Source organism: Salvelinus namaycush, chromosome 2 (genome assembly GCF_016432855.1).
Source record: "Salvelinus namaycush isolate Seneca chromosome 2, SaNama_1.0, whole genome shotgun sequence".
NCBI lineage: Eukaryota > Metazoa > Chordata > Actinopteri > Salmoniformes > Salmonidae > Salvelinus > Salvelinus namaycush.
Genome location: NC_052308.1, coordinates 8,476,800 through 8,491,409, shown reverse-complemented (window position 1 = coordinate 8,491,409; position 14,610 = coordinate 8,476,800). Strand labels below are relative to the sequence as shown.

General features: G+C 41.4%; 1 protein-coding gene across 1 annotated transcript in view; it reads left to right on the top strand.

Annotated features, from left to right (window-relative positions):
• Window positions 1–1,049: 1,049 nt before the first annotated feature.
• The window catches only part of LOC120058540 (neuron navigator 1-like), a 95,848-nt gene continuing 82,287 nt past the window's right edge, over window positions 1,050–14,610 (top strand). Inside the window, exon 1 of the mRNA XM_039007279.1 lies at window positions 1,050–1,689. Within this exon, the coding sequence (XP_038863207.1) occupies window positions 1,050–1,689 (640 nt within the window). The remainder of the gene's footprint in view (window positions 1,690–14,610) is intronic.

Below are 14,610 nucleotides of genomic sequence, written 5' to 3'. Positions count from 1 at the left end.
CTGTGAAACCTATCGGACAGCATTGCTATTATATCATAGAAACATCATTAGACTAGTGTTCCATTTAAGTAAAAAGCTGATAACACTCAGTAGATTTAAATATATGATTTATTTTCATTAAAACAAGGGTTAGGCAATAAGGCAGCTCAGACAGGATCAACAGATAAGCTGGTTGTTCCAGTTGTTGAGAGCTTTTGGACACAGATTTCCTCACCATTTCCACATTTCCACACCAGTAAATCATGCATAATTGTGTGTGCGAAGAACGTGCCTGAAGAAAGGGAGGTGGGAAGAACAAAGGGTTAGAGAAAGAGACGAGAGCATGTGAAAACAAGCCTGTGATCAAAATAATGCTGTCCAGTTTAAAAAAATGTCATGTTTATCATTTCTCATCGCCCCTTACATTTCACACATTCTGCTGAGGCAGAGCGAAGCATCTTTAAATGCAACAGAGGAGGAGTAAGGGAGGAGGGATGGAGAAAGGGAGGAGGAGGAGAGATGACAGGCAGAGGAAGGAGGAGGGATTGTGGTTGCGTCTGGTGCTATTGTCATTCTGCTGTTGTGTGCTTCAGCGGCAGGAGGCTCTGCTGAAAGGAGGAGTAGAAAACAGAGCGAGAGAGGACGGAGAGAGAGAGAGAGAGAGAGAGAGAGAGAGAGAGAGAGAGAGAGAGAGAGAGAGAGAGAGAGAGAGAGAGAGAGAGAAGAGAAAGGAGAGCCTGGGCAGCACTGCAACAGCTGCTGCAGCAGTCTGTCAGGAGGACAGAGAGAGGCAGAGGGAATGAGGAGAGGAAAAAATGAATAATCTGTCTGCAAAGAAGAGCAAAGATCCAAGGACTGTGCCTTGTTAGCCTTTTCTTGTTTTCTCCTGAAAGGATAAGGGGGCTGAAAGGAAGACTATTTTTCTCTCTCCTTGCTGATGCTTTTCTAAATGCTCTCATGCAGGAGGCATGCTCAGAAGTAGCGTGAAAGGAGGCAGAGAAGGAGATTTAAAGATGGAAAGGGCGGAAAGCACCAAAACGTACGGCCAAGCCGAGGGCAAAGCTGTTGGCATGGCAGCCAAGAGAGGCAAGTCGGGGGTGCCCCAGAGCGCCCAACGAGGGGAACTGAGGGTGTACCGTGCAGGTAGCTCTGAGGGGCGGCTTCCAGTGTCCTCCAACCTCCGCAAGCAGAGGTCCATGACCAACCTGGCCGTGCTCACCGATGCAGAGAAAAAGATACACCTCTACGAGCCCAAGTGGTGTGATGACATGGCCAAGTCTGGAGCAGGACCCCTCAAGGCAGGCAAGCCCAAGCTGGCAGGAGGGGGTGGCGGAGGCGGACGAGGGGGTGCGCCGCTCTCACGCAACCTCTCCAAGTCAGAGCACTCTCTCTTCCAGGGCAAACCCAAAACCTTCAGCCCATTGGCGGCTCCTTCTGGTCTGGTCAGACCCAGTCAGAGCCGGATCCCCCGGGCGCCGTATGCAGAGGTGAAGCCCCTGAGTAAAGCCCCTGAGGACGGAAAATCTGATGATGAGATTCTCTCCAGCAAGGCCAAGGCTGCCAGCAAGAAGCAGGCAGTGGGAGCTTCTGTGGAGTCAGAGGCCAAGAGCCAAGGGGATGGAAGCCAATCGTCCTTCCTCAAGGTGGATCCAGAGCTGGTAGTGACTGTCCTGGGTGACCTGGAGCAGCTTCTCTTCAGCCAGATGCTGGGTGAGTAAAACCAACTTTTTCCCTCCTGCAGACCTCAACCTGCCTGTCGAGCCTGGCTGTGTGTCTGTTGCTCTCTACAGCACAAAACAAAAACGGCCCTCTCTCCTCTCGATGCCTCTCCCCATCAGCACGCCCCCTTACTACAGCTGTCACTAACACCTGCTTGCTACTGCAGTCCTCATTGTCCCTGAATGGAGCTAATCTTGCTGGGTATAAAACTCCAGGGGTTTTATACCGTCTCTCAGTGTTCATATTGCATGCACTTGAAAAGCTTTCTCTTGAATGCTGCCCCAGATTTGGCATTTTATTTTAAAGCTGTATCCTGATTATTGTGAAGCATGGGGTTTTGATCAGTCACTGCAGGTGGTGGTGGACAATACCTCCATTGTTTGCAATGCGTTTAGGTTATTGTTTCTAATATCCTACGGGCTGTTCTCTGGTGTGTGAAGCATGATGTCATTGATTGTGTGTATAAGGTTGTTTCCTGAGTTCTATTCCATCTCAGCTCTAGTCTGCTGCAGTGGGTTGACCAACCAGCTAGGCCCTCAGTGATCCTGCAGCTCTCTTTATGCTCCATGCAGAGATATATGTGAATGGTTGCAGAAAATAGGACCTGGGAAATAAACTGAGCCATTATGAATTGATTTTAAGCTCCTTGTGAGACATATTTAACCTCCTTCCAGCCCCATTCATCCGTGGCCATTGACAGATGGTGCCCACACTGTCTATATGGGAAGTAAAATGGCCAGGAGTGGCTGGGCTTCTCTGGTACTCTCAGTAAAACTATAAGCTCTTTGTTTTCAACCAGGTGGATAAAGAAGATAGAGTAGCATGATATAATGTGTAAATGTCATTGACTGAATACAGCACATTTTGAACAGAATAACTTAATTTTCTGAAACATACAGTACAGTGTAATGTTTCTGACAGGTTTTACACTGACCAGAGGTATAGGTTGATCACTGGATTGCTTCCTGTGAAATATATTTATTGGCTATGCATCTCATTATCCCAAATGAGTACATTAGATGAGTGTGTTGAGTTAATTGGTTAATTGACTTTGACGTTGATCAGAAACAAGAGCACATCAGTTTTCGATTAAGACCAAGAACCAAACATCCAACTCAAACCTTGCTGTCTTCCTCTGACTGTCATACATCCCACTGTACTCCAGTTTGTGAATCAGCTGCTGAATTGTTGACCTAATTTTAAATTGTGCCCCTGGCTTTATTAGATTGCCAATTTCAAATCCCAAACCCCAAGGGACCAGGGATCCAGTCTAGAAGCACTGTTTCTACTGTTCCTAAAGTCTTACTTCGATACTGCAGTTTAACTGACACAAGGCCCAGAATGACAATTTCTATAGACGGCCACATAGAGTACTACAGTATGAGTCATAATACCCATAAAGCAGTCAAACAGGGAAATGGTTCCAATCATTTTTCCACCATAAATTTTTCCCATAAGGGATTTTAGAAACACTTAAAATAAGGGCTGCGTTTCGTACAGACTTACCCTGGCGTAACGTTTTCTTAACCGTGTAAATCTCTCTAGGACAAGGTGAGTTTTATCAATATATTTGCTTGTATTTATTCCCCAAAAATGAAATGCTAATTAGCTGCTAATGTGGCTATCAAAAATAACTACAAAATGCCATGATGATCTGGACGAGACTGCCGAATCAAGGCAAAGGTAAGAATCTCTGGATTAACTATCTAATGTTAGCTAAATGTAGTAATTAATAAATTGGCGAAGTTTCTCAAAATGGACAATTCTGTGAACTGTCTTGTGCAAGTTTTAAATTTGCACAATACAGTGGTTCCTCCTTTAAAAGTTGCGTCATACTGCGGCACACCTTGTGTGGCACGTCATTTAATTGTCAGCCATTTTTTCTGTTACTGCAAGTTATTGATAGTTTGACCACCAGAGGGCATCTTTGAGAAGCATTTGATAGTATTCCGTATTGGCATTACCAGAGAATTTAAAACCTTTTTTGTAATAACATAGGACATGGGATTGATTTTAAGAAATTTGGCTTAATTAATTTGAATAATATTATGGTGTTTCTATTCAGAGAAAAATGAAAAACAAAACCCTCACGGTTTCCATTAGGATGGAATGGAAAATATGGCACTGTACAACGTGAAGGTCGGGAGAAGGCTACAGGATTGGAGGATTCTAAATTGTTTACCATCATTAGACAACTTTGTTTCAATATTTCTGTAAATCAGTGATATTTATTCCCATAGTAATTCATTACGGATCCATAACTAAATAAACATCTGCATTTTGAAAGAGTATTTTTTAATCATTATTTTATTTTCAAAATGTGTTTATTTGTTTATTAGGCTACTGTGCAGTCTACAATACATACCGTAGTAAACATGGGAAAGTGCCTAATTCCTTACATAAGGGAGAGCAGGCCATGTCTGTACTACAGAATGCAGGGCATGCGGGAGACCGGTGTTATTTCATAGTTGTGATGTCTTCACTATTATTCTACAATGTAGAAATGGTAAATATAGAAAAATCGTGGAATGAGTAGGTGTGTCCAATCTTTTGACTGGTCCTTGTTTAATTAATTTGATTAATATTATGGCGTTTCTTTTCCATGAAAACCGAAAAACCCGCTGGGTTTCTGTTAGGATGCAGTACAGCAGTACAGTACTGGGCTATTTAGCAAAAAAAAATCCCTGTGTCGTGCAGACAAGAGACCAGGGTTCAAATCCCCGGCGGGGAGGAAGGAGTAGGCTTGTCTCAGAGTCCCCATGTTTGTCTCAGAGCAGCGCAAAACGGTGCTAAAGTAGTTGTAGGCTTTTGCTTCTAACTTCAATTGATAAAGTGTTTTTAGCCACAATCGGCCCCAACCCCAATTAATACATTTGGGCACAGTCGATAGCGTGCTGGACTTCGGGCTAGAATGTTGAGGGTTCGAAACCTACTTGTTTCGTTAAATGTTTATGCCGGTCTCAGAGCAAATAGCCTGGATTGTTGCTCCCATTTCATTCCTCGCTCTCTTCCACGCGTCATTCAGCACACTTGTGGGCATGCTGGTAGGATGTACTGTGTTTTATTCTGTATATATGAATTACAAATCAGCCTTTACTTAAATCATGTTTCTAGTCTATTGCATAGTTACAATGTGTAATCATTGATGTCCCAGGAGCAGGAGTGGTAAACACTGTTGAAGTGTATAATTGTAATACATACATGCAGACACAGCATCATTCAAATAATGGAGTTTGGTACACCTGGTATTGGATATGACTGAAAAACAACTTGCTAAATAGCAATTTTTGCAAATTAACTTTATGACAAAAAAATATGCACAATCGTTTGTCTCTGCATTAACTAACATATTCCTCTTAATTCTATATTTTTTGCTTGACTCGTTATGACGTTATAAGTTTGCTTCCCCCGTAATGTTTTGTCAGCCATCTTTGCTGAAGAAAGTCACCAGGGACGGGTGGCTCACGTCAAATTCGTCATTGTAACCACTCGATATGATTGGTCATATAAAAACTTTGGGACCCAAAAGCATAATGAGTGCTCTAACTCCCCCTTGTGGTAGTCTGGAGCAATGAAGGCGTGACGCTGGGTACCTCTAAGTCACGCGGTGAAAACTCGCAACTTTAAAGGAGGAACCACTGTACCTGTTAGCAAAGGTGTCAGCAAGAAATGCAGAAACTAGCAGGTATTTGCAGTTTTGCATGATGTCTACTTTGATGCTAATTAGCATTTTTGAATCTTAGAGTAAATAGAGCAAAATATATTGAAAGTCACCTTGTCTGAGAGAGATTTCAACGGTTTTCAAAACATCACGCCAGGGTAAGCCTACATGGAACACAGCCATTATTTTAAGTGTTTCTAAAATCCTCTATGGCAAAATTGTTTGGAACCATTTCCCTGACCGCTAGATGTTATGGGTATTATGACACCTCCACTGTGGGGTTCTATAGAGAAGTTAGATTAGAACATTTCTAACTAATAAGAAAGACACTTTAGTCATCCCCTTCGTGCACAAAACATCCATTGAATTATTCAAATAATTGTCGCTGAGGCTGATTTTTTTTCCATCACTCACAGCCGATTATAATAACATTTTATATTCATTCAATGTCTGCCATGTTTTCGGATGGCGTGATGACGTCGTCGCTGCTCACACTGATCCCTGTACGCATTGAGTGCTAATGCTCATGTGAAGTTGGGCCATGTAAACCGGAAGCAACCCGGATATAGACGGTCCATGAATCGGCTTTTGCGAACGTGAGTACTGTAGATTATGTTGAAAACAATGGTCGGACATCTTGGACGTAGAAACCTCAGTGCCAGACCCCCGTTTTTCCATAGGATGCTCATTTTGGGGTGTATTTTTCTCTGCAGGCTTCTGAAAGGGTCAGCTCTTCTCTGGACAGTAATTGAAGATGGTACTGGATGGTTTGAGAACATTAGGCCATTGCTTCGACTGGATCTAGTGATTGCTCCAAGGGCGTTAAAGTCTAATGTTAGTGAGCTCTGTCCTGAATCATATAGCCTAGAGACTGATTCAAACAAGACAATTGTTGACTCCAATAATCATACTTGCTGTTTAGAATCGCTTCATTTCTATAGTATTTCAATATGTTCCTGAATGGCCATTATTGATATCAAGAGGTTTTATGAACTAGCCAGTCAATGAACATTCCAGCTAGCCAATATCAATGAAGTCTGCATTTTGTTGACATCCCAGCTAGGCAATATAGGTGTGTTTGTAAATTCAATCTGGCTATCTATTCCGACTTCAGAGCACTCTCATCTGAATGTGCCAGAGCGCAGAATAACTGATGAATTTACGAACGCCCAGAGCACACTCTGGCACTCCAGATTAAATTTAGGAAACACACCCATAGAGATATATTTTGTTGACGTCCCCTATCTCAACTTAATGGATACATATTTGCTGATCCGACTTCATGGCCATGCTTCATTAGTTTATATGACGGGAGGTTGACCTCTTATGCTTGTCACGCTTAGAACCAAGTAAACAGTGTCAGTAAACAATCACATCGTGAACATTGTGAGTCCATTGTGTGTGTATGTATGTTTACATGCTTGCATTTGGTTGCATAGCAACCACTTGTGACACATTTTCAGAAATGTACTCAATTCTCACCCTCCTAGATTTTCTAAGGAATGGAGATTTTAGTTTAAATCCATTGAGGTAATTATTTTAAAATGAGGAAATGTCATTTAAAACATCTGCTTAATGAATTATTTATTATTTTACAGGATAATCCCTCATGAGACAGCATTGCAATGAATGAACAGCTTTGTTTTATGAATGGTAAAACCAGGCAGAATTTCAGACAGGATAAACAATCATATACGAGTCATGACTCGCCTTCCCATGTATTATAAAACAGCCCATGGGAGCAAATATTATAACACACACACACAAAACTATTTATCTTTGTGGCGCTGGGAATTAAAGCTACAGGCGATTACCTCTGCATGTTTACAGTAAAGGGCAGCTTGACTGAAACGTCAACAAATAAATGTGCAGAGGCAAGATGTTTGCAGGAGTAATTTTCTTCATTGATGTAACAGACTATAAGGGGTAGCCAATCGTCTACGAGTGTCCAGCACATACAGATAGCATTCTAATTCTATGGTCCACCACACTTCTCCTTATTCCAGGTCATAACATTCATTACAGAACATGTCTTTCTTTGAGACAATTCCCCTTCCCTACTGCATGGTATACTACAATAGCCATCCTTATTGGACAGATACATTTATTCATGGCCTTTCATAGTGCATTCATAGTCTGCATAATGCAGCAGTAACCCACTTTTCATTCATTTTTTTTGCTCATTACAGCAATAATGAAAGGACTGTTTTGATTCGTTAATATAGTCTCTATTTGTGGGACACATCCTATGACTTCATTCTGATTCGGTGGTACAATAGTCCTCTGGATGTCATAATAGACTTATTTATGAAGTCAGTTTGTGTAATGCAACCTCGCTCAATTACCGGAACAACTCATTATAAGAGCTGGAGATAGACTGGTTCTCCCACTATATTACCTCTATTGTACAGTAGAGTGCAACTGTAATGGACAAGCATGAGGAAGGAACTTCAATAGCAATCGACAATTGCCAGGATTCAACTTATTCAAGAGGAATATAGTAATGTGGACATACTGTTATACAGTGCATAAAGGGGGATGGAGAATAAGTGCACATGAACATAACTAAGGGAGATTTGACTCGTTCTGTACGGCATATTCAATATGAATTCCTCCAATAGCCAAGTCCACGAGGACAGCAGGTCAGGTTGGTAAGCAGAGCTCTGGGTTATTACGATTACTGCGCGAGAACTAGCTGACGTGGCGGAGGCAGCATCCATGAATTATTGCAGTAATTGGCTTGTTGCAGAACGTTACTTCCGTATTTACTAAAAGTGATTCTCTCTTAGAATTTTGCACGTCTTCTTCTTCGCCAGAAGTAAACAATGAAGTTTTGCGGTTTCTCTACGTCACGGTCGCCATAGAAAAAAGTCAGACTTGGTCCTCGGGGTGCCATAACACTACACAGCTGATTCAAATAATCAACTAATCATCAAGCTTTGATCATTTGAATCAGTTATGTAGAGTTACGGCAAAAACCAAAACGTGCACTCCTTGGGGTCCCGAGGACCGAGTTTGGGAAACGCTGCCATAGAGCCCATTGGATGTGAACAGTCATGCAAGCCCTCAATGACTGTGACAATAGAATTCACAGCCATAGAGTAATAGGTATGTAGGGTATAATGGGTGCGGCAAACCCAGTGGTGTAAAGTAATTAAGTAAAATACTTTAAATTACTACTACTAATTTTACGTTTACTTCACTACATTCCTAAAGAGAATCATTTACTTGTTACTCCATACATTTTACCTGACACCCAAAACTACCAATTTAAAAGTTACATTTTGAAATGCTTAGCAGGATAGGAAAATGGTCCAATTCACACACTTTTAAGAGAACATCCCTGGTCATCCCTACTGGCTCTGATCTGGTGGATTCACTAAACACACATGCTTTGTTTGTAAATTATGTCTGAGTGCTGGAGTGTGCCCCTGGTTATCTATGAATAAAAAAAAGAAAATGGTGTCGCCTGGTTTGCTTCATATAAGGAACTTGAAAAGATTTATACTTTTACTTTGGATACTTAATGTAAGCTTATTTGAGCAATTACATTAAATGTTGATACTTAAGTATATTTAAAACCAAATATTTTTAGACATTTACTCAAGTAGTATTTTATTAGCTGCCTTTGTCTTGACTAATTTTCTATTTCTACAATTGGGTACTTTTTCCACCACTGGGCAAACCTATCTGGTCATGCTGCTCCACTAGGAGAATATCTTAAACACTCTCCTCATGGTACTGGAGAAAATTGATCATGAAAGAGTGTGTACACACAGATGAAATAGCTGAAGGTGATGGGATTTTTTTTTGCTGTAGGATTTCTCAACCCTTGCTCTCATCGAGTTGGGAAGAAGGTACCATTATATTGTGCAATAGGACACTAGTATTTGGTTATCTCCTATCCTCTGGGCTGTTTGCACAGTTGGAGTGGGGTGTTTGCTGCGGGAAACAATATAAAGGCCTTTCACTGCCCTTCTATCTTCCTCTCAGTGAACAGGCTAATCTATTGAGTGGACCTTAAAGGGACGAACTGTCAAATAAGTATTGATTAACTAATCTATACACCTTCACCCTGTCTGTCTTAGACCTGAGAGCACTGAACAGATGAATTTAGCAATCTGTCAATTATTCTGCTCCCTCATTTTTCTTTTTTTAAGAAAAAATAATAATTTAAACAGTAGGTGAAGAGTTGTGGAAATGTATATGACATTCATAATGTCCGTGGTCTTTCCATTGAGATCTGCTTTAGCGTATCTGTCTGTGTGTGAGTGAGGTGGATTGCTGTCCCTCTCACAGATCACTGCAATGCAGGGCACCAGGGACCTGTCAATCACTTTAGCATGTATTTCCTCAGCAGATGTGGTGCATAGCCTGCCTGCCTGCCTGCATGTCTGCTATTTGCTTTGCTGGCTGCCTCAGCTTCCTGTTTTGGGCCTATATGAAGGTCGCTAGCATCTACCCCCTTTGGTGTCTGCCACTACAAAGAGATGGATGTTTTCCTTATAGCTCTATGATGGAGGCACTGACAATAGATCACATCTTGACAGTAGGTCCATGGCACCATGAAGTTTGTGAAAAGTGATTGATGACATATAGTACATACATTTTATGGTTAGGAGGATATTAAATCAAATGGCATCGTAGATAAAATTGGCAAATACATTTCAATGTTACCTTCTTTGACTATACATGCCATGATTGGGAATAATATCAAAACTATAAGGCTAGCTAGAATTAACCAATAAGGGTGTGGTATATGGCCAATATACCAGGGCAAAGGGCTGTTCTTATGTGCGATGCAAGGCGGAGTGCCTGGATACAACCCTTAGCCGTGGTATATTGGCCATATACCACAAACCCCCGAGGTGCCTTATTGCTATTATAAACTAGTTACCAATGTAATTAGAGAAATAGCTATTTTTTTGTCATACCCATGGTATACAGTCTGATACACCACGGATTTCAGCCAATCAGCATTCAGGGCTCGAACCTCCCAGTTGATAATCTCCTTTAGATCACATTCACCATTTCCATAAAAAAATGTTTTACTGTAAAGATCCAATATATCAGCAGGCTTTATAGTATTAAGTAAATAAATAACTCTTCATGCTCTGTCAGACTAATGGAGCCTTCTTAAAGGGTGTGTCTGTTGTGAGGCTAAATACTAAGGAGGATGGATGCACGCTATGGAAAGGTACTTGTCACAGCTATTTGCAAAATGGTGGTGAAGTCCATCTACACTGGTTTCTAAAGGAGATAGCTAGGCTATATCAGTTTGAGCTGATGTAAGCTGATTTGAACCCAGGTGTAACCTTACATTTTTTGAAATACTGAGCGCTGCAGAGATGCTTATTTTCAAGTCAGTGATGCTGAAAAGGATCAGACACTGTAATTGCACATGCTTAAAACAGCTGAATGAGAGTATACATTTAGCTTACAATAGCACTTCTCAGAACATTAACATGACAGACTTTTTTCTGTCACCCTGTTCAGGAATGGTATACGTCCTATAGGATGCTGAATTTCGGCCTCAGCTAAGTTACCTTAAAGGGATAGATTTTATTTTATACTTCCACGTGTTCGCAATTTGTTTGCCATGCATCCTTGATAATGAAAAAAAAGGCCTTTATTCCAATGCATTAGATTTATTGGTTGATTTATCATTGTTTTGTCAGTCAGGCCTATATTGGCTATAATTGACTATTTCGGGGTTAGGATCATTCGATTTTGCAATGACATAGGCCTACATTATTTTGGACGAGACATGTTTTCACAGCAAAACATAATGAAATGTTATGTAGGCATAGTTACTTACATGACATTTTCTGAGATCTCCAAGATCCAGGATTCCTACAGAGTTGAATTAAGTTCAATGTTCTAATCCAATTGTTAACTTGACAAATAATGTGGCCATAAATGTCATTAATGTAAGGAAATAAAGGTAGTGTTTTATGACACACGATCTGTGAAGGCTCCAAGCATATTTTACTGTTTACAATGTCTTTATCAATTCATTGTCTCTGTTTCTACATGGTGATTGTGTGATGACAGGATAAAAACTACTAACAATGTGATATCTTAATGGAGCTTTCAAGACAACTGGGAATCATTACAGTACATCAGTGATCTTCAGGTCGGAAAGTTGGAGTTCTAGATAGATGCCCAAGTTTCCGATTTGGAATTCCAAGTTGAATGACCATTTAAAACGTAGCTCGTTTTTTTGCGGTCGTCTTGAACGCACTGAAGTCTGAGATTTCTGCGTTCCCAGTTGTTTTGAACTCGGCATAAGCAGTTTTATATGAAGCCTGCGTGTGTGTAGCATTGCCTCGGTTGATAGGGTAGGCTACCGCCAGTGGTGCAGGCCCACCTTTTTATGAAAATGCGTTGAAAGTATAGGGAGTGTAACTTTTTCCACCGCGACCTGCAATCGGAGTTTACCCACCATTTTTCTTTTTAGCACACTAGGCTACATGACTGGATACAGGTAGGCCTGTTTGAAGTCCATGATGATACACATTGTCATGTAGCCTAGTCTATTACATTGACTGTGTGTGTTATGGTGACCATACTGTTTTTCCTGGGACAGTTTCAGCCCCATTTCATGAGTCCCTACTTTTCAGGCTAAAAAAAGGGCAATTCTTTAGCAAGACGCATCAATTAATGTAGGTCTAATCAATGGCATTAGGCGAATGTCATTAAGCACACTTTTTGGTGTTTTGTAACAGTTGATATTATCCATTAATTTGAATGCTGGAATTATTTTGTGGTAGACAAACATGCACCAGGCAGCCTAGTTTTTGAAGGCAATCAGATAATAAAAGGTAATTCATTTTTACCATTAGGCCCATAAAGGAAATTGTGCATGCGTGCAATCATAGTGTAATTAGCACTCTGCTCAGAGTGAAGAACTAATGAATACGGTATATGGCCCATTATTTGAGATGCATTTCCTCTGCTATGGTTGACTCTCAGCCAACACCTCCAATTAATTCAATAGATTATCATTTTTTCAACTGTCGTGGGGTTTTGCCTGTAGCTATTTTACTGTATAGTAGAAAATGACATGTCTCCTCTTCACTATCTTAGTCAAAGACAAATCCAGTCATTAATTTTAACAAATGAGACATCTCCGTGTTATTGATTTAGGATAGGATGATTATGTCTTGTCCACTGCCCATGCAGTTCCCAATCTCCCTTTGTTTTGCTATAATTTACTATGGATTATTGTTAGAGTGTGTGAGTGAGTGCATGCGTGTGTAGATGGGCAGTGGGGGTGACTGAACACTTGTGTGAAATGTTTATTGTGTTATGATAAAATAATTGCCTAAATGTATGCAGGAACATGCACACACATCCTGGAGAATGTGTTTAACCTTTTGGGAGGCTATAGAGCAGGGATATCAAACTCATTCCATGGAAGGCCTAGTGTCTGTAGGTTTTTGGGGAATCCTGCTATAGAGGTTGGAGTTTACCCAGTCATCAGTGTTTCACAGTTAGGGCTGTGCCTTTCAGGATCCAAAAGAGGGGTGTTCCACAGTTAGGGCTGTACCATGTCAGGATCCTGTAGGGGGATTAGAGCAGCGTTACCATGGTGAGAATGACGACGAAGGGGATGACAGCCGTTTTACAGGCTCCTAACCAACTGTGCTATTTTTTTGTTTTTTTCGCATTGTTTGTAACTCATTTTGTACATAATGTTGCTGCTTATGACCAAAAAGACCTTCTGGACATCAAAACAGAGATTACTCACCTCGAAATGGACAAAGATCTTTTCTTTAATGAGTCCGATGCGAAGGATATACTGCTTTGTCAAGACAAGACCCAAATCAAATCAAATCAAATTTTATTGGTCACATACACATGGTTAGCAGATGTTAATGCGAGAGTAGCGAAATGCTTGTGGTGTAGCAAAAATGCTTGTCATCTGCGTGCGAATTCGCCGGCGAGTAGGTAAACCACCACTAACTCCATATTATTGGCCAACGTGCAATCATTGGAAAATAAACTGGACGATCTACGATTAAGACTATCCTACCAACAGGACATTGCAAACTGTAATATCTTATGTTTCACCGAGACGTGGCTGAACGACGACATAGATAATATAGAGCTGGCTGGGTTTTCCGTGCATCGGCAGGACAGAGCAGCTATGTCTGGTAAGACGAGGGGCGGGGGTGTGTGTCTATTTGTCAATATCTGCTGGTGCCCGATGTCTAATATTAAATAAGTCTCGAGGTATTGATCGCCTGATAGAAAATCTCATTATAAGCTGTAGACCACACTATCTACCAAGAAAGTTCACATCTATATTATTCGAAGCCTTCTATTTACCACCACAAACTGATGCTGGCAATAAAAGACCGCACTAAACGAGCTGTATAAGGCCATAAGCAAACAAGAAAATGCTCATCCAGAAGCGACGCTCTGTGTGGCTGGGGAGTTAAATCCATTTAACCTCATTGCCACCAGAATGTCACGTGCAACCAGATGGAAAAAAAACTCTAGACGACCTTTACTCCACACACAGAGACGCATAGAAAGCTGTCCCTCGCCCTCCATTTGGCAAATCTGACCTATTTTATTTTTTATATAACCTTTCTTCAACTAGGCGAGTCAATTAAGAACAAATTCTTATTTACAATGACGGCCTACACCGGCCAAACCCGGACGACGCTATGCCAATTGTGCGCCGCCCAATGGGAATCCCAATCACGGCCGTTTGTGATACTCTGGTTTGAATCCAGGCTGTGTCTGTAGTGACACCTCTAGCACTGAGATTGGATCAGGGGAAGGGGGACCCTGGTACCCTGGAGAAGGGTACCAAAAAATGTTTGCTGCATTGAAGGTCCCCAAGAACACAGTGGCCTCCATCATTCTTAAATGGAAGAAGTTTGGAACCACCAAGACTCTTTCTAGAGCTGGTCGCCCTGCCAAACTGAGCAATTGTAGGAGAAGCGCCTTGGTCAGGGAGGTGACCAAGAACCTGATGTTCACTCTGACAGAGCTCCAGAGTTCCTCTGTGGAGATGGGAGAACCTTCCAGAAGGACAACCAGCCCTGCAGCACTCCACCAATCAGGCCTTTATGGTAGAGTGGCCAGATGGAAGCCACTCCTCAGTAAAAGGCACAAGACACTCCACTTGGAGTTTGCCAAAAGGCACCTAAGGAACTCTCAGACCACGAGAAACAAGATTCTCTGGTCTGATGAAACCAAGATTGAACTCTTTGGCCTGAATGCCAAGCGTCACG